The following is a 21,631-nucleotide window of genomic DNA, read 5'->3' as shown; positions in this document are numbered from 1 at the left end:
CCAACTTATCCAGCACGTTTTACGCAGCGGATGCCTTTCCAGCCGCAACCTATCTCTGTGAAACATCCATACACTTACTCACACTCACACTCACACACATACACCACGGACAATTTAGCCTTCCCAATTCACCTGTAACGCATGTCTTTGGACTGTGGGAGAAACCAGAGCACCCGGAGGAAACCCATGCGAACGCAGGGAGAACATGCAAACTCCACACAGAAACGCCAACTGACCCAGCCAAGGCTCGAACCAGCAACCTTCTTGCTGTTAGGCGACAGCACTACCTACTGCGCCCGTGCGTTGCCGTTATGTTGTGTGTGGTGTGGTGTGATGTGATGTGATGTGATGTGATGTTATGTTATGTTGTGTTGTGTTGTGTTGTGTTGTGTTGTGTTGTGTTGTGTTGTTTTATGTTACTTTTTAATGTTATGTTGTGTTATTTTATGTGATGTTGTGTTGTGTTGTGTTGTGTTATGTTGTGTTATGTTATTTTGTTATGTTATGTTGTGTTATTTTATGTGATGTTGTGTTGTGTTGTGTTGTGTTGTGTTGTGTTGTGTTGTGTTGTGTTGTGTTGTTATGTCGTGTCGTGTCGTGTTATGTTATTTTGTTATGTTATGTTGTGTTATTTTATGTGATGTTATGTTATGTTATGATTTTATGTTGTTATGTTATGTTGTGTTATGTTATGTTATGTTATGTTATGTTGTGTTGTTATGTTGTGTCATGTTGTTATTTTGTGTTATGTTATGTTGTGTTATTTTATGTTATGTTATGTTATGTTATGTTATGTTATGTTATGTTATGTTATGTTATGTTATGTTATGTTATGTTATGTTGTGTTGTGTTGTGTTGTGTTGTGTGTTATGTTGTGTTATGTTATGTTATGTTGTGTTGCTGTGTTGTGTTGTGTCGGTTTTATTTTTGTGTTATGTTTTGTTATGTTATGTTATGTTATTTTATGTTATGTTATGTTGTGTTATTTTATGTCATGTTATGATTTTGTTATGTTATGTTATGTTGTATTGTGTTATTTTATGTTGTGTTATGTTGTGTTTTGTTGTGTTGTGTTGTTTTGTTGTTTTATGTTATGTTATGATTTTATGTTGTTATGTTATGGTATGTTATGTTATGTGATGTGTTATTTTATATGTTATGTTGTGTTGTGTTATGTTGTGTTGTGTTGTGTTGTTATGTTATGTTGTGTTGTTGTGTTATGTTGTGTTATTTTATGTTATGTTATGTTGTGTTATTTTATGTTGTGTTATGTTATGCTATGTTGTGTTGTGTTATGTTGTGTTATTTTATGTTATGTTGTGTTGTGTTGTTTTACAGTATGTTGTGTTGTGTTGTGTTGTGTTATGTTGTGTTATTATGTAATGTTGCATTACTTTGCATTACATTGCGTTGTTATGTTGTGTTATGTTATGTTGTGTTATATTACTTTGTGTTGTGTTATGTTACATTATGTATGTTATGTTTGTTACATTGGGCGACGCAGTGGCGCAGTAGGTAGTGATGTCGCCTCACAGCAAGAAGGTCGCTGGTTCGAGCCTTGGCAAGTTTGCATGTTCTCCCTGCGTTCGCGTGGGTTTCCTCTGGGTGCTCCAGTTTCCCCCACAGTCCAAAGACGTGCAGTACAGGTTAATTGGGTTAGCTAAATTGTCCGTAGCGTATGAGTGTGTATGGATGTTTCCCAGAGATGGGTTGCAGCTGGAAAGGCATCCGCTGCATAAAACATGTGCTGGATAAGTTGTCGGTTCATTCCGCGGTGGCGACCCCAGATTAATAAATAAAGAAAATGAATGAATGAATGATTGAATGAATGTTGGTACGTTGTGATATTACCTTTTGTTGTGTTCTGTTATGTTACGTTGTTACATTGTTGTCTTATGTTATGTTATGTTATGTTATGTTATGTTATGTTATGTTATGTTATGTTATGCTATGTGGTTGTATGTTACGTTACGTTACTTGTCTTTCCGTGTTCGTGTGGGTTTCCTCCTGGTGCTCCGGTTTCCCCCACAGTCCAAAGACATGCGGTATGGGTGAATTGAATAAGCTAAATTGGCCGTAGTATATGTATGTGGGTGACGCGGTGGTGCAGTGGGTAGCATGTTCGCCTCTGCTGGGTCAGTTGGCGTTTCTGTGTGGAGTTTGCATGTTCTCCCCGTGTTCGCATGGGTTTCCTCCGAGTGCTCCGGTTTCCCCCACAAGTCTAAAGACATGTGGTACAGATGAATTGGGTAAGCTAAAATTGACCGTAGTGTATGAGTGTGTGTGTGTGAATGGGTGTGTGTGTGGATGTTTCCCAGTGATGGAAGGGCCTCCGCTGCATAAAAAAACATATGCTGGATAAGTTGGTGGTTCATTCTGCTGTGGCGACCCCAGATTAAAAAAAGGGCCTAAGCCGGCAAGAAATGAATGAATGAGTATATGTATGTGAATGGGAGAGTGTATGGGTGTTTCCCAGTGCAGCTAGAATGGCATCCGCTGTGTAAAACATATGCTGGATAAGCTAGCGGTCCATTCTGCTGTGGCAACCCCTAATTAATAATGTTGCGTTAAGTTATGTTGCGTTATGTTATGTGGTGTTGTTACATTGTTATATTTTATGTTATGTTACATTGTTACATTTGTTATGTTACATTATGTTATTACTTTATGTTATGTTTTGTTACGCTGTTTTACATTGTTACGCTGTTACAATACGTTGTGTTATGTTATGCTATTAGTACATGTTATTAGTACAACAAAAAATGGAAAGTTTTACGACGCATTGTCCAGTCATTTATGGCAACACATAAACCTTTCTTCAAGTCCTCAACTTGCAATAATGAGATTTAGTGGAAAAAGATTTCATGATGTCATGCTCATGTTTTTGTGTGTTCATTCGATAGATATACACAAGCAATTGACAAAAAACAACAACAGTGGTAGACTAGAGAAGCGTACATGTATAGTTTCATGTACAGTTGAAGTCAGAATTATTAGCCCCCCTGAATTATTAGCCCCCTGTTTGTTTTTTTCCCCAATTTTTGTTTAGCAGAGAGAAGATTTTTTCAAACACATTTCTAAACATAATAGTTTTAATACTCATTTCTAATAACTGATTTATTTTATTTTTTGTCATGATGACAGTAAATAATAATTTACTAGATATTTTCAAGACACTTTTATACAGCTTAAAGTGACATTTAAAGGCTTAACTAGGTTAATTAGGTTACTAGGCAGGTTAGGGTAATTAGGCAGTTATTGTATGATGGTTTGTTTTGACTATCGAAAAAAAAATGAGCCTGAAGGGGCTAATAATTTGACCTTAAAATGGTTCATAAAAAATGTAAAACTGCTTTTATTATAGCTGAAATAAACAACTAAGACTTTCTCCAGAAGAAAAATATTATCAGACACATTGTGAAATTTTTTTTGCTCTGTTAAACATCATTTGGAAAATATTTAAAAAGAAAAAAAAAAAAGAAAAATCAAAGGGGGGCTAATAATTTTGACTTAACTGTACAACTCTACATTTTCAGTGTGTATGTAGTGTTTCTTTTCAAAGTAACATTTTTTTTTAAAATTGATATTATAAAATGAGATTTGAGTTCCTCTCTGTTCTAAATTGACAACTAAACAACATAATGTAATTTAGTATTGTAATTTTCTAATTAATGCCTCAATTCGCGGTTTCCAATAAAGGAAATCAAATTTGAAAGATGTTACAGATTGTGTTTAAAGCAGGACATTTTATATCCAATCACAGTTATGTCCTTAAATTGATTTTAGTTCATTTATGTCTTTCTTTCTCTTTTTTTTAAGATCATATGCAGTTTATACCAAGACCATGACTGGGAACTATAGAAAATGGTCTTGGTCTTGAGACTGTGAGCAGTACAACTGAGTAGTTGTCATTTAAGAATAAGATTGTTGCATTAGAAATTATTTATGTTTAATCTTGAATTAGGAGTAAATACCGAATGCATTTTTGGTATATTTTAACCCGATAAAAGGTTTTCATCTCTTCCACATGCAGTTACGCAAAGAAATATGGTTCAGTCTTCTTTCAGATTAGTAGCAAATCGATTTACTTAATGTTTTTCTCCCTTTTCTTTAGTGCTGGCAAACTTTCGAGGAATGGTTCAGCATGGACTCCCACTGGAGATCGGTGACACGGTGCAGATTTGGAGAAATGTGAAGGTTACTGTAGCTGCTGTTTTGTTGTGTAGATGACAATCAGCTACTTCATGAGTTTCAGACTTATGACAAAATTCATGAGTCTGATGTCAGACCTGCTTTGAATTTGTGCTTTAACGAGAAATGGTGAATGGGATGAATTATAAACAATAAATTGTATGAAATGCATTTAGTTTTATGATAGAAATAACTACCATTTTGAGAACTGAATTGAATGTAGAATTGGAAACTCAAGATTTACAATCTCATATTTATTGAAAGGGCAAGAGAAACCTATTTGTGATTGTTAGCTTATTTGACTCTAAAACATATTATAATTGAATATATATTTTGAAAGATTTGAGAGAATGAATTAATTAACAGCAAAAAGCTGTCTTCTGGAAGAATTGTAGGATATTTATCATTGATTAAATTCAAATGTCTTAATGAATTTTGTCAGTGTCATTATCTGTATGTTTTTTTTGTGTAATGCATGTTTATTAAGAATGATTTGTAAATTATATATTGAATATTATTAGTAATGTTGCCCTAAATATGGTAAATGCTGTGGATATGGCATTAAAACATAGTTTAGCTCATTTTACAATTAAAAAAAATCACTTTACCATGAATAATTCCTGATGTTGTTTGCTATGATCATGTCCCAGGGCTATGATATATATTATTAAGTTTTAAAATGTAAAAACAGGTTGTGCAATCTAGGATTAAAGGAATAGTTTATTTTTATATTTGACACTGTTAAAACTGATTTATACCGATGAACTGTTTAAGTTAAATAGTTTGATCTCTTTTAAAATATTGCGTGCGTGCGTGCGTGCGTGTGTGTGTCTGTGTGTGTCTGTGTGTGCGTGCGTGCGTGCGTGCGTGCGTGCGTGCGTGCGTATTTGGATGGAATCAGTATTTGTTGTATAAAATAAAATTTTTATTTTAGAATTATTTTACACACATTAAGACTCCACCAAGGTCTATAATGCTGTTTATATTACAAATGAAAAGTAAATATTGCACTGTGCATTATCATTTAATGGTTGTAAATATTTTACATTATTCATAAAGTGTAAAATGATAAGCAGTTGTGTATTGGCTGTATTTTTTGATACATGCAAAATATTTTTGAAAGGGAAAAAAATGTAATAATAATTGCCAGAACTTTGTAAGTTTTAGAACATGACCAAAACGTGCGTGTGTGTGATTAGCTAACTTTACTTTACGTCTATTACATAAGAGATTTATAGTTGTTAAAAATGTATCTAATTTTTCTTTTGTCCAGTGTAAATGATAAACCACAGAATAATTGTATGTCGCAGACAATTAAAGTATAATGTCTTGCCAAACTTCCTCTAAGAAAGTCAACCCAAGTTTACTTTCCTATTGTTGTTTCGGCTTTGTTAATGAAGTTAGATTTTGTGAGGAGATTAAAGAGTAAAGGTGTGTTCGACATGAACAATGGCTGCAGCCGGCAATCAATGAGCACAGGCAGGGGGGGCGGAGTTGAAAACGGGGCTGTCAGGTCAGACACTTCAGGGCTTATAGTTTGCCGCAGTTATGACTCATGATAGATCACATGGCGTGATCATTTATTCAATGTATTAATTATTAATTTTATTTTATTAATATTTATTTATTTATTGCAATTTAGAATTGCAGATGAAACTGAATATATTCTCTACAAACTAGTTTATTTTCAACAACAAGGGAATTAACTATTTGACACGTGGCGTCGGCGCAGCATCAAGTCGAGCAAAATTTCTAACCGGGATGCACCACTTTGAGACGGATTTTGATTGGTCTGCGCATCGCTGCATGAAGTCAAACCCACCTATTATCACACCTATATTACCTTTAAGAACTGGGTTGGTTTTTAAAATGGTGTCAAGTATGTTTCTGCAGGTAGAGTCGGAAAGTTCACTGTGTTACAAGTCATAAAACTGCAGATCTGTAAATATCGAAAAAACACATGTGATTTGGGGATATTGTATTTTGTTCTTATTTGGTCAAAAGACATCAGTATATAAAATGTTCAGTGTGATAGCTCCTTTCTCTATCCATCATCTGCAATCACAGCAGTAAACATATGATTCCTCATAATAAGAGCCTGCATTGAGAAATGATAAAGCTCTAAATTATTTTGAAAGATGTTTTAACAATTGGATTCAGAGAATACCTGGATTAGATCAGAAAGAGGAATCTTACAGCAAGCAAATCAGATGATGCAGATTGATTCACAGTACTTTTAACTATTTGCTATGGAATTAACCCATTAGCATTACAATTTCACCATTATTTCCACTACAGAATGTTATTAAATACGGTGGAAATTACAATGTTTTGGTTCAGAGCAGTAATGATTAAGAGTAATTACAGTAATTAAAGAATTCTACTTGCATATGTCTATTGTTAGTATATTTTCTTTAAGTCATTATTAAAGAAACACCTTTAATGAACTTATTGCTTATTTGTGCATTAAATACTAAAAAAAAATACTTTTTATTATTAATTTAAAGGCTTCTGAATGTTTAATATAGATGTTTGCGTTATGCTGTGATATATGACATTATATAAATGTCTTTCCGTAGGATGGTACAGAGGATTCATCACGAAGAATCCAAATGTAAAGGTAAGCCTGTGCATAATTTAAGTAATCCCTTTATTTCTCTCTTGATCTGTTTTATTTTTCCTGTATCTGCTTCCTCTGCTTTGACTCTCAGTTCATTTATATACAGATGGTTTGTTTTCTCTTGTGTGTTTTACAGCAGTAATTGGCTCATTAAATAATTTCTGTGCTCTATCCTCAGGGAATATTCCCAAGCTCCTACATTCACCTCAAGAATGCCCACGTCAAAAACAAAGGGTGAGAGTCAGTCAATTCTGGATATAAATATACAGATCTTACTGCATGTAATGAGCTGAATTGATTCATACATTTGCACTAATTGGTGGATGGATAGAAAGCCACATATATGACAGGAGAAATCAAAGCAAGCCGTTGTAAATATGTGATGGATATCTTCGGTTTGGAGGTTTACATTTGAGGAAAAAAAAAAACATGCACTGATAAACAAAACCATTGTCATTTGTTAAGGTTGCCAGTACCAGATGAAACTGTACTCTACAAATATGACAATTGTCTGTGTATCTTAAAAGAAAACAATGAATTATCAATAATCAATAATCACATTGTTATTTTTAAGGTGAACAGTTAATCACAAAAAAAAATGTGTTTTGGTAATCTTCAGTCAAAGTCTGATCATTTGCTTCCGCATTTGGAAAGGTAGTCCTTCTTTGTTGATGTCAGTTACAATATACTTAACCCCGCCCCTCTTACCGCTAGTTTGCTATGAGGTAGATGATGCACAAAAAAAGCCCCACCCCCTACTAGGTATCGACTTTGGTACCAATTGTTACTGAAAAATTAAAAACATCCATTTCCTGCTAACATTTGAGCACTGTTGAGCACGTTCTTAAACACCGCTGATTGGTCATTGTGTTCACGTGCAGATATGACTGTGATTGGCTTCATCATTTTTCACTGTTGTTCACCAAGTGTAAACACTGATATATGGACACTATTGTTTCAAAACCACATAGATAAGCTGATCTGTTTTTAAGCTGACATTTAAGCAATCTGCTGATGGATCGACTGATAGACGCGGCTTTGAAATGCTCCATTGTCTATGTATCTGTGTCCGTATCTGTGTTTACACTTGAAGAGCAGTGTTTACACTTGAAGAATGGTGTTTACATGCTCAACAGTGGTCAAATGTTAGCAGAAAATGGACATTTAAAAAATTTCAGCACCGATTAGAACCGAATTCGATACTTTTGACAACCTTAACCCCTACTTAATATGCAGATTTAACATACTGAACAGGCCCGTAGCTGAGTGGGTTCGAAAGACCCACCTCCCACTGACAAAGCTCCAGAATTGGTCCCCTATATGAGCTCATTAATCCTATGTTTGACTTCTGTGCTATCATAAATTGTGAAACTAACCAATCAAGGAAGGCTTTAAGACCAAGAGGAATCTTCTGTTCAAGTTTTAACACATCCCTAAAAAAAGAATGTAAGGATAGATGATAATAAAATTGTATTTTAAAAATGAGAATCTTTCCATATTTAAATTTAAATAAAATTTTTGAATTTAAAATGCTAATCTCAACATTATTTCTAAAACTGTAATATAAAACTTACAGTTTAAATACACATTTGTAAATAAACGCTTAAAATAGTAAAACAGTATGGTAAGTAATTTGGCAAAATGGTAAGAAATGTTTTTGGTACATTAAAAAGTGTGGTTATGATCAATTGTGCTTGAAATGTCACTAAAATTCAGTATTTAAACCTCATAATTATATACAAAATGAGGCAAATAACTGAGGCAAGGTCCAGTTTTTCAGAAAAAAAAGATCCACCCCTTTCAATAAGCTGGCTACAGGCCTGACTGAAATAAAAGTTCCTTAAACATCTGCTTTCACACAGACTTTTAAGTTCAACTGCTTTTTTTTTTTGTTTGCTCTATATATTTTCTTTTTGTAATGTATATTCACTACTGTAACATGACTTTGGTGTTTCCAAATGAAAACTGACACATTACAGATTTTTAGGTATGCACTGAAATGTCAGCTGCTGAAAATTCATGGTTGAAAATGGCATTTTAGTATGAAAGATGAAAGAGAAAAACAGAAGAAAACACATGCTCACCAGTTCTTCCCACATATAGACTTAACTTGGGCGGGCCGCCCAGGTATATTAACGGCCGTCCAAGTCTATTTGGTAGTGACACGTGACTAATACTATTATTTTCATCCTTTTATACTTTTTTGTATCCGTCTAAGAAAGCCAAACATTCACCATCGATTAACCAGTGGAAAATCTTCTCTCGCTCTGCACGTTTTCTACTGCTGATTCGGTGTGTGCGTGTGTTTGTATTATTAAAAGTGTTTTTTTTTATTCTGTTGATGTACCAATTGGGAGACAAGATATACAATTTTCAGTTCAATTAAATATTAATTTTACGTATAAAATTATGTTTTGGTCTGCATTTTAAGAGTTAAAAAGGCTCCTTATGTCTTCATATCAGTAAATGAATCCATATACCACTGAATTGAATCATACATCCTATTACCATCTTCACCCCATTTCATCACCTCTTTAAATATTTAAATGCAAATTACTTTACATTTTAATACATCAAACCATATATCATTTATTTTAAAGACAGACATTTTTGATTCTGTTAAAGTACAGAATGATAAGTTCATCAATCTAAGAAACTGTTGACCCAAAAAGACTAAATGGCCACTAGAATCTGACTTTTGCCCTTGAAAAAAACCTTGAACTGCTATCAGGCAGTCCGTCCTCATGCTTCAGATAAAATGCATTTGCAAAACGACACATCTGCTGCATTGAAGTGACAGGAGCCTTCGCTATCCCACAAGCCACTGCAAGTGCTTTTTTGCGGACATGTCCTCATGAGTCAGTGTCTCCGCTCAGGGTCGTGCGAGGTCAGTGCTCTCATTGAGATGGAAGTGCGTGAACGTGTGTTTGTGTGTCTCGTCCCGCAGGCAGTTTGAGACCGTCATCCCCACCGAGGACTCGGTCATTACAGAGATAACTATGACCTTGAGAGACTGGGGCACCATGTGGAAGCAGCTCTACATGGTAAGAACACTCTTTGTGCTGTGTGAAACAAAGAGAATGCTTTAAATGGGGAAACCAGTTTATTTATTTTGTTAATGGGCACATTTATCAGGGATTATAGTTATTATGGGGCTTTATATATCGTTGAAAACCTGTCTAATGGAAAATCCCTCAAATTCTATTTTTTTGACAAAAAAATTAAATCACAATTTTATTTGAAATTTGTAGAAAATGTTATCTGCTTTTTTATATATACTTTAATGGCATGAAACCAATGTGTGTTTACTGTGTGTGAAACAAATGCAGTTGCTTTGAGGGAATTTCATTTGAGAGTTTATCTTTTTATTGATCATGTCAATGTTGAGTGTGTTTATCAACAATTGAAATTAATTACTTGGCTTCCAATGTGATGAAAGTCATAATTAAAATTAATTAAATCTTATTTTTGAATTTATTTTAACTTATTTTTATATTTCAAATTGTCATAAGATGTATTTCAAATTGTATGTGGATCCTGAATTTTCCAAACATCTATTTTGGATTAATTCAAATAAATAACTGATAGAATTGAACAATTAATTAAATACAGAGAAAATTAGGAGTCAGCTTTTTTTGTTAATGCTTAATGCTTTTCTTCCAAATGAAAGAAATGAGACAATAACGATGTTTATGATGCAGCAATATATTTTAAAATAAAATACCTGCTTTCTTATTTCTGTTTTTCACAAAAATATTAAGCATCAGATTTGCGAATTTCAAGGACTATTTTCATATATTTGTTTATAAAATAATAAAATGTTTAGTGCTGTGCAATTTTTGCACATAAACATCTATAACTTTTTTTTTCATTTTGAGCATTATAAACTCTATGATGGATAATAAAGAGTCTTCTTTCCAAAGATACATGAACTGTGAATGTAGACCAAATTATTCAGCAACTGTTGCTGTTTTAGTTTGGGAAGGTCATTTTTGAGAAAATGCCTCAGACGGTGAGGGAAAGAAGGACACCGATATAACTTTTTACAGAAATCTTAATCAAATTTGAAATATAAACTCATAAGACACTTGGCTTTCAATGCATAGTTTGTCTAGTACATTACATTAATGTTTTCCTGTGTTTGTATGTGGAAAAACAAATTTTGAACACAATAAAAAAAAAATTTCTCAAGACTTCATAATGTATAACTTTTTATATTTTTGAGCATGAAACTTCCCCTTTTATCACAGTAAAGCCCAAAGTGTTTGTGTTTGTAGCATACTGGGGTCAACAAATGTTACTATTTAAAGTTAGGTAGGTGTAAATCCCCAAAAGTGAGTGCTGGCTAACAACAGGAATTGCCCATTGAGTGGCAAATTTACATATTACAAATCAGCGTATAAAGCTAAATTTGTCTTCTACAGAATTTTATTTAAGAATAGAAAAACAGACAGATAGATAGACGGATAAATGGATGGATGGATGGATTGAAGATTAAAACTTTGCTTCCCACACATTCTTTCTGTCTCTTTCAGAGAAATGAAGGAGATCTCTTTCATAGACTGTGGCATGTGATGAACGAGATATTGGAGCTGCGGCAGCAGGTTTTGGTTGGACACCTCACTCATGACCGTCTGAGTGACATCAAACAGCATATCACAGCGCGACTGGACTGGGGAAACGAGTGAGTTTTACTCTTACTGTATTTTTAATAAATGTTTTTGGTTTTGATGCACCGTCTCTAAAAAACTTTGAGGATAAGTGAGAGTGAAAATCGTCCCAGTGTGTACAATAACTAATATAATATAATATAATATAATATAATATAATATAATATAATATAATATAATATAATATAATATAATATAATATAATATAATATAATATAATATAATATAATATATTCTTCCATGGTTTATTGAAATTCTTAATTCTGATTGGCTGGAGGGTGTGCATTATTTTCATTGAAACGCACCGGTAGGTCCAGTCAGTTTTGATCACAGTTCGAAATATTTGTTTCCTAAACATTTGTAGTTACCATAGCAACTCATGTGTGCTGGACAGGAAACCGATGAGGACTGTAAATGGCAGATGGGAAATCTGCAAAATTACAAAAATACTCATCAATTAAGCGACAAAATCTTTGACGCTATAGGTAGCCCAGCTCTTGCAGTATTAAAGGATGTTAAGAGAAAGCCAATATACATATAGATCCTCTCTCATCAGAGAAGTGGTAGATAGTAGACAAAAGAAACCCATATGTGACTGGAAACACACTCCAGGTGTGACTGGCAATGTCTTATTTGTCCACCTGTGATCGGATTGATGAAATCACATCTTAATAACGTTAGCAGGTATGAACAGCACACACATGATCTCTCTCTACACATGATCTCTCTGTCTGTCTGCCTGCCTGCCTGCCTACCTGTCACAGTTGATTCAGTGGAGGGACTAGAAAATCTAACATGTCAAAACTGACAAAAATTCTGACAAATATTGTGCTGCAAAGAGCAAAACTAGTTTAAACTTAAGCCTACCTTGGCAAATGACCATGGAATAAGTGGTATAATCAACGGCTTGCTGTGCGTTAAAGGATTTTAATGTACTTTGCAGAGGTTAATATAATATAATATAATATAATATAATATAATATAATATAATATAATATAATATAATATAATATAATATAATATAATATAATATAATATAATATAATATAATATAATATAATATAATATAATACTTCAACATTTGCCAATGCATTATTAAGTTCTAAGTTTAAAATCTTTTTAAACTTGTTAAAGGGTTAGTTCACCCAAAAAAAATTTAATTATTTTATTAAATACTCATATCGTTCCAAAGCCCTGAGACCTTTCTTCATCTTTAGAACACAAATTAAGATGTTTTAGATGAAATCCGAGAGCTCTCATCCTCCATAGATGGCAACGGTACAGAAACCTACCTTCAAATCCTAGAAAAATACCAAAAAACATTCTCAAAACAGACCATCGCGCTTCAATCAAAATATTATCAAGCTACAACAATAATTTTATGCGCACATAAAAACAAAATGTCTGAATTTATTCATCAGTTTCTTCTCCTCAGTGTCAGTATAGGGTGCACATTTACGAGACCGATGTGCTCTTCACATGTGTAAATCTTGGTTCCGCTACTGACATATACAGCAGGAAGTTGCACGTGGCATCTGGGGTATCCATCACCGCACAGTGCTTGTGAATGTACAACCAAAACAATTATTTTGGACTACAGGACTGTATATTTGCAGACTTGTATTATTTCTTTACAAAGTAAAAAACAGTTACTGGTCAGGCGTGCATAAAACTGTGCTTCAAAAAACAGGGATTTTTTAATAATTGTTTTGACAGTGTTGTTGTCTGGATATGAAAGTAAAAAAAAAACTCAAAAGGAAGCTACTTGGTTTTTAGTACATGTAGTACATGGTATAAGCACCTATTCTGAGGTTTTGGGTATAGGCCTGTTGCGATGGTCAATATATTGACTTATTGCATGATATTTGAAAATGAGGGTGGCTAATTTTTGAAGTGCAAGATATTGTATATTATATACATAGACATTTACATAGATGCATATATACAGATGATGATTAGAAAAGTTTTGTCGAATGTGCTGCATTCTGCTTTCTGTGGAAGGCGGAGCTTATGCAGCATCCACTACACACACAGACACGAGATAGAGAGTGCGAGATAGAACAGATAGTGAAGGTGAAGAAGACAAGGCTTGAACCCACTGATTTGTGTTTAGAAACTACAGTCAGTTAGGATAAACAAGTCACGATTGACTTGGTTTTAAAGCCACAGTTCTCAGCTCCAGTGTGGGAACATTACGGCTTTAAGCCAAATGAGAAAGGAGAGCCTGTTAAGGTGAACGAGCCGATAGGTCGAATTTGTTTCAAAACAGTGGCAACAAAAAAAGCACCTAACCTTAAATCACACCTAAAACATAAAAACCCTACCAATCTTTTTTAACATCGGAACAACAACTGCAGTTGGTACATTCAGAAATTATTCATAGTGCTTTACTTTTTCCTAATTTTTTTGTTACAGCCTTATTCCAAAATGGATTAAATTCATTTATTTCCCTGAAAATTCTACACAGAATACCCCATAATGACAATGTAAAAAATCACATGTATATAACTATTCACAGCCTTTGCTCTATACTTTGTTGATGCACCTTTGGCAGCAATTACAGCCTCAAGTCTTTTTGAATATGATGCCACAAGCTTGGCACACCTGTCTTTGGAAATTTTTGCCCATTCCTCTTTCCAGTACCTCAAGCTCTATCAGGTTGGATGGGAAGTGACGATGTACAGCCATTTTCAGATCTCTCCAGAGATGTTCAATAGGATTTAGGTCTGGGCTCTCACCGAGACATTCACAGAATTATTGTGAAGCCACTCCATTGATATGTTGGCGGTGTGCTTTGGGTCATTGTCCTGCTGGAAGATGAACCGTCGCCCCAGTCTGAGGTCTAGAGCACTCTGAAGCAGGTTTTCATTTAGGATGTCTCTGTTCATTGCTGCATTCATCTTTCCCTCTATCCTGACTAGTCTTCCTGTTCCTGCTGCTGAAAAAACATCCCCACAGCATGATGCTTCACTGTAGGGATGGTATTAGCCTGGTGATGAGCGGTGCCTGGTTTTCTAATTTTTAAAAGTTTTTTAATTTTAATAAATTTGCAACAATTTCAAAAATCTTTTTTCACATTGTCATTATAGGGTATTGTGTGTAGAATGTTGAGGAAATAAATAAATTTAATCCGGGGATCACGTGATGCTTTGAGATCGACAAGACATGTCTGAAAGAGCTCCTCGCCATATAGCTGAATCTTTTACTAAACAGTTGTCCTAATAGTTTTAAGAGTGCACAGAATTGAGGAGAAAGTGATCAAGATGTCTCTCGATGCTTTTTGGTCGCAATCAGATTCGACTAAACAAGCTAGAAGAAATAAACGCCATAACAACAGCACTACGGCCGAGCAAGATGGCGATAATCCAGGCCCAACTGTTATAATGAAACCACGATTTCGGATGACGCAGTTAACTGTATAATCGAAAAGGTGTCGATTGTTCTTGAAAAGAAGTTACAGGCGATACGCAATCCAATTTCCGAGATATCAGGCAAGTTGGACAGTATGATCAAGAGAGTCATCGAGGCCGAGCAGAGAATATCAGGCCTCGAGGATAATCAAGTTAACAGCTCAAGGCGCCTCGGATCAATCAAGACAATATAGAAGACCTTGAAAATAGAAGTCGGTGTCAGAATATCAGAATCGTCGGTCTCAAAGAGGGAACTGAAGGGGATGACCCGATAGCCTTTTTGAGACTTGGATCCCGACAACGTTGAACATGAACGCAAAGGACGGACGGATCAAATTGAACAGAGCACACAACTTCATAATGAAGGTGACCATCTGAGAGTGAAACCCGTGATCGTTCGACTGCACAACTATAAAGACAAAAGACCAATCCTAGAAGCAGCGAGACGTCTGGGTAACCTCTGTATCGAGGGGAAAAAGTTGTCGTTTTTCCAAGATTTTTCAGCTGGTGTACAGAAGAAAGAGCGGAGATGGCGGAGGCCCAGCGAAGATTACGAGAAGCAGGATTTAAATATGCCTTCATTTACCCTGCCCTTATAAGAGTGTTCAACATAGCCGGTAAGAGCACATACATGTCCACGACCGCGGACGTGAACGCCTTCTTGAAATTGACTCAAAAATCATAACACTCCCTATCAGGTACTTGTGAAGTACGGAACGCGCGAAATACTTATTCAGTAGACATTTAATGCATATGATGACTGTGATAAATACTAGCCTGATTGGCTTGGAGCACTGTTGACATGAATAACTTTAATGATTGACGATTGATGAAGTTGACGAATGTGAGAGGTTCACAAACACTGTTTTTTTGTGTTTCTATATTGTTCTATCCCCCATTCTCAGTCGGGGTTGCGAGTTTACTGTACACCTGCGCAGTTCTGTTTTTACGCAGGTCTCTTGATTTTGTTTGTTTCTCTGCTTCTAGCGGTTGTGGCTTATCTCTTTTTACCCTCTTACTGTTATTACTTTAATTTTTTTCTTGTCAGATTTTAAATGCTATCCTAATCCAGATATGGAAAATCACCGGCAGCTGCCATAGCTCCTAAAACTGCAAATATTATTAAAGTTTGTGTCAGGAGCTAGGTCTCATTGATATATGGAGATTCTTAAACCCCACTGGTAAGGCTTACACATTTTATTCCTACCCCATCAAACCGCCTCACGTATCGATTATATAGTCTTTTCAAATCAGATGATAAGCTTGGCTGTAAAATCTGATATAGGCCTGATAACTCTATCAGATCATGCACCAGTAACCGTTAATATGTCACATCCACAATCTAATTATCAATCATGGATATGGAAACTTAACCCCTTCCATTTCCTAGATGAGAAATTTGTTGAATATTTAAAAGAGCAGACAAAGTCATTTTTCCAAAGTAACGATACAAATGGAATGGATCCTGGAACATTATGGGAAGCTTACAAGGCTTTTTTGAGAAGAATGATAATCGCCTACGCAAGTAAGAAGAAAAAGGAACTACTATTCGAGCAAATGAAACTAGAAAAGAAAATGAACACAATAGAAAAAGAGTTTTATTCCTCAAAATCAGCACAACTCCTTGCTGAACTTAAATCTCTAAGAGCCCAATTAAATCAACTATTCACCAGAAAAGCAGATAAAGATATATTATTTGCAAGGCAAAGATTCTTTGAAATGGGCAATAAACCCAATCGGTTTCTAGCTAGATTAGTTAAGAAGATGTCCATAAAAGGACACATTTCATCAATTAAGGACCCCTTAGGATGTAGAATAACAGAAAATAAGAAAATAAGTGAGATATTTAGACAATATTATAAAAAATTATATATATCAGATATAAATACACAAAGTAAATTAGAAAATACCTTTTTCAAAGATATCGGTATCTCTAAAATAATAATATACATAAATAATATACAAAAAGAACTCCTAGAAGCTCCCATCACACTATTGGAAATGAAAACTGCAATAAACTCTTTACAATCAGGAAAATCACCAGGGCCTGATGGGTATTCAGTGGAATTTTTTTTAAGATTATGAATGATAAAATAAGCTTATGCCTCTTGAAAGCTATCAATACCTCTTTTCATGCATCCAAACTCCCTAGTTACATGAATATGGCTAATATTGTTGTAATACACAAAAAAAGAAAAGGATCCAGAGGAATGCAGCTCTTACGGACCAATTAGTTTGCTAAATGTAGACCTAAAGGTTCTTGCAAAAATATTGGCTAAACGCCTCGAGCAAGTAATCCCAGACATCAAAGACCCAGATCAGACTGGGTTTATAAAAGGCCGCCACTCTTACTGCAATACTAGAAGATTATTCAATATATTATGATCGTAATCTTATATCTGGAATCTTAGTATCGATGGATGCGGAAAAAGCATTCGATGGGGTGGAGTGGAGTTATATGTTTGATGTTATGTCTAGATTTGGTATTGGCGAAAAATTTATAAAATGGGTCCAATTGCTCTATACATCACCCAAAGTTGCTGTAATAACTAACGGCGTTCTTTCTGACTCGTTTGTACTTCATAGGGGAACCCGTCAGGGTTGTCCATTGTCCCCACTACTATTTGCCATAGCGATTGAGCCCGTGGCAATTTACATTCGAAACAATCCAGAAATCTATGGTGTGACTATAGGCAATAGACAACATAAGATACAGATGATATTTTGCTAACAATAACTAACCCACAAAGATCATTACCTGAATTAACTGATTTGATTAAGCAATTTGGAGTTATTTCCGGATATAAAGTTAATTTTCATAAATCAGAAATAATGCCACTAGGGTCATTAGACGTATCCCAATTTTATCAAACCATTCAAATGGTCCCCTAGTGGGATCACATACTTGGGTATTCGTATCACACCCAAACTTTCACATCTTTATGATGCCAATATGAAAACATCAATATTGCGCATCAAAGAAGACCTCACAAGATGGTCAAAACTCCCAGTCTCTTTCTCAGGAAGAATAAACCTTATGAAAAATGATCAAAAAATGATCATATTCCCAAAAATATTATACCCACTATCCATGACTTTTTCAAATCTGACAAATGCTGATATAAAAGATCTTAATAGGTGAATGTCTAAATTTATTTGTGCCAGTAAGCGACCTAAAGTAAAATTAAAAACTTTACAATTTCCCACTGATAAAGGGGATGGTCTCTACCAAATTTTAAATATTATATATGGGTAATACAGGCTAGGATCATTCTAGACTGGATACATAAATTTGAAGATGCTTTGTGGGTTGATATTGATCAAGAGTTTTGTAACCCAGTTTCTTTGATTAACTTACTTGACCAGAAAACTTAAATTCCTGACAAGGCTAAAGAAAACCCGCTTATTAATAGATCAAAACATGGTCGCAGATCAGAAGATCGCTTACAATCAGTACAATCAGAACCTGCCTATTCTATCCAAACTGACCAGTAATACACATTTTTATCATATCTATATGGGCTCTCAATTTGGTAGCTGGATTAATTTGGGAATATATAGGATATATGATCTTTTTCATAAGGATATTTTTATGTCATTCGAGCAGCTGCATCTAAAGCATAATATCCCTAAAATGATTTGTTTAAATACTTGTAGATAAGACATTTCGTTCATACTAGACATGGCAGTCTTACCTTGAAAAGCTCTGATTTCTTTTTGGATAAATTCTTTCTTAAAAATACTGAAGTTAAGCACTTTATATCCAAATTTTACTCCATGATAAACCAGTATAAAGCAGACAATTTGATTTCATTGCAGAAGGCATGGAGTAAGAACTTAAAATGTGACATTGATAAAATTGTGTGGGAAGATATTATCAGACTACCCTTGAATATTTCAGTCTGCAACAGATTTAAAGAAATGCAATTTAATATTGTACATAGAGCCTATATATCCCCAAATAAATATAGTAAAATAGATAACGGTTTCACCTCAATGTCTAAAATGCAATAATAGTATCGGCACGTTTTTTTCATTGTCTGTGGGAATGTCCTTTGATTGCAGATTTTTGGAATGACATTTGTGACAAACTGTTCATAATACATAAACAGAAGGTTACAGCCTCCCCATTAATGTGCTTACTAGGTATTCTGCCCCTCTCTTTTTTGGAACATTCAGATGTCTTCAAATCTCTACTGATGCTGGGGAGGAAAATAATTATGAATAAATGGGTCGGGACAGAACCCCCTCTTGTCAAGGGCTGGATAATCCTGAATAAAGAAACCATAGTGATGGAAAAAATTGGACATATATTAAAAGAAAAGTCATTTCAGAAAATGTGGGAAATGTGTCTTGGCATTGATTATAATTCTACTATGTATCCTTAATTGTACGCTCCACAATATTGTAATATTGTTTTGAATTAGACCCCACTGCTGTTTTTAATTTTATTTATTTATTTTTATTTATTTATTTATTTATCATCTTATATTTTTTATTTATTTATTTTTCTTTTCTATTTTCTCTTTTTTTCCTTAAAATACTGTATACTGTTCATGTTCAGTACTGTGTACATACGACTAATTTTGAAAAATTCAATAAAAAAAATATTTAAAAAAATTAAAAAATAAAATAAATTTATTCCATTTTGGAATAAGGCTGTAACAAAAAAAAAAGTGAAAAAATGAAGCGCTATGAATACTTTCTGGATGCCCTCTAACAGATACATTTAACCATTAACAAATATAAACGTGACAGTGTGAAATGGCGCACTCTCACAGGCAGTGTAACTGACTTTAAAGCTAAAGAGATGCAGCCGTTAAACACGGCCGAAAATCCAGCCTTTTAAAATATGCTGCAAACCTTTGACAAACAGTACGAACTGCCAAAAAAGCGTACATTTCCCAAACTGCCATTCCATCCAATTAAACCAAATTAAAGGACAGCGTACTAAAAGAGATAAAAGACATCTCCCTTTTCTCTGCCACTACAGATATGTGGTCCGGTTAAAATATGACCCCCTAAAAAATACATGTGCTTCTGTGCAACAAGCAAAGCTCTGAAAGAATATCTAGCACAGCAGGTAACATTGTTACTAAAGGAAGATCTTGCCTCAAGCTCCATAAGGTAAACATGTTGGTGTTCCTGTCTCGGAATCTGCCTGATTATTAAAAAATGGCCTGCAGAGGTGCCTGATATGCCTAAAAATCTACTTTTGACTTTTTGTTTACATCTATTATTATTTATTATTTATTTATTTTTGGACTTTTTTTATGTTCCAATTTAAATGTCTAAATATTCTTAAAAATAAAACATTCTTTGAAACGGTGTACTTGAATTATTACACTTATGTTGTAAAAATGTATTATTTTTTAAATTAGTGATATAAAAGTTATAAAGTTTATCGTTTATTGCAATTAATTTGGGTGCAATATATCATCCTGCAAAAAAAAAGATTATAAATATCATGATAGCATAGACATAAACTATTTAAATTTGGTGGTTTCGTGACAAATGAAAAATAGTTTAGTTTGATTCATTTATGACATTACAGTTTTGCTTTCCTGTGTTTGGCACATTTGTTGATTGCAAATGTATTGTGCAGAACACATCTAAACAGTGGGTGGGACGCATGATGAACTACCGCCAAATGCTGGCCAATCTGTCAGCCATGTGCTCCACTGCTTGTATGCAGTTTTTCTCTAAAAAAATAAGTCGCAGATGGTAGTAACGAGTGGGATGTGTTACGTATTGGTATTTTGGTGTCTCTCTGTTCATAGTCGTTTTTGGAGGGTTTACAATGAAATTAATCATTTTCCAGTTTGATTCATGCTTTGTGAAATTTACTGGGGATTGCTATCTGAAAACTTCTTGCTTTTCTGTCGTATGTGTGGATTCATGTGATGCAGCAAACCAGTCATTCAGTCAATAAAAGTTTACATTTCATGCGCTAAAATTTGGATGAATCAAAAGTGTCTGTATTTTAGGACATGAGCATGTGAACATAATTTTAGAGGTACTTCAACAGTCAACAAAGATAATATACACATACAGTACAAACTCGAAATTATTATTCAATTTATTAGAACATCATGCTTGCGCAATATCACACATTTTTTATTTATTTTTTTGGCTGTGTTTTATGGTAAAGGGTAAACGTCTGCTGGAATTTGTTTTGCCAAAAATGAAAAGACTTTGTTGATTTGATTGAATTCCATTCATTACATTTGATTACATAAACGAACTGTGGATGTGTGCTCTCAATTTACTGTTTGATCACTGAATTTATGCACAGACACATTTTAAGAACATTCAGATTGTTTATACACATAATAGGTATAATGTTTTGATTCTTTTTTTTTTTTTTGCCCTCTATAATGAAGTTGTATTAAAACTCAGTGTATGTAATTTAAATTGTATTTAATTCAATCAAGTAAATCTGATATCAGTATTTAAACATGGAAGATGCAAAACTGCTGTAACCAAAATCAGATTTGATTACAAGAATTTTAAAATGTGTGTTTTTGTGTGTTCCAGGCAGCTGGGTTTGGATCTGGTCCCCAGGAGAGACTTCAGCATGGTGGACCCTGATGAGATCAGCATCACAGAGCTGTATCGGCTGGTGGGTAGACATTTATTTACCATTTATTAAATGAGCAGATCATGCATTCACCATTTTCCGTCATCTTACTAGCGCAGAGGAAGTTTTTGTTTGTGTCAAGCTATAGGAGACAAACATT

The 21,631-nt window shown here is 34.3% G+C and overlaps 1 protein-coding gene across 1 annotated transcript in view; it reads left to right on the top strand.

Annotated features, from left to right (window-relative positions):
• The window catches only part of dock4 (dedicator of cytokinesis 4), a 209,184-nt gene that overhangs the window by 34,188 nt on the left and 153,365 nt on the right, over positions 1–21,631 (top strand). The window contains 7 exon segments of the mRNA XM_056451516.1: positions 4,115–4,177; positions 4,180–4,197; positions 6,771–6,811; positions 6,990–7,045; positions 9,759–9,855; positions 11,347–11,495; positions 21,429–21,513. Coding sequence (XP_056307491.1) covers positions 4,115–4,177; positions 4,180–4,197; positions 6,771–6,811; positions 6,990–7,045; positions 9,759–9,855; positions 11,347–11,495; positions 21,429–21,513 — 509 coding nt within the window.

Source organism: Danio aesculapii, chromosome 25, assembly GCF_903798145.1.
Source record: "Danio aesculapii chromosome 25, fDanAes4.1, whole genome shotgun sequence".
Classification (NCBI taxonomy): Eukaryota; Metazoa; Chordata; class Actinopteri; order Cypriniformes; family Danionidae; genus Danio; species Danio aesculapii.
The sequence above is the reverse complement of the archived record's forward strand: the minus strand, read 5'-3'. Positions and strand labels throughout refer to the sequence as shown.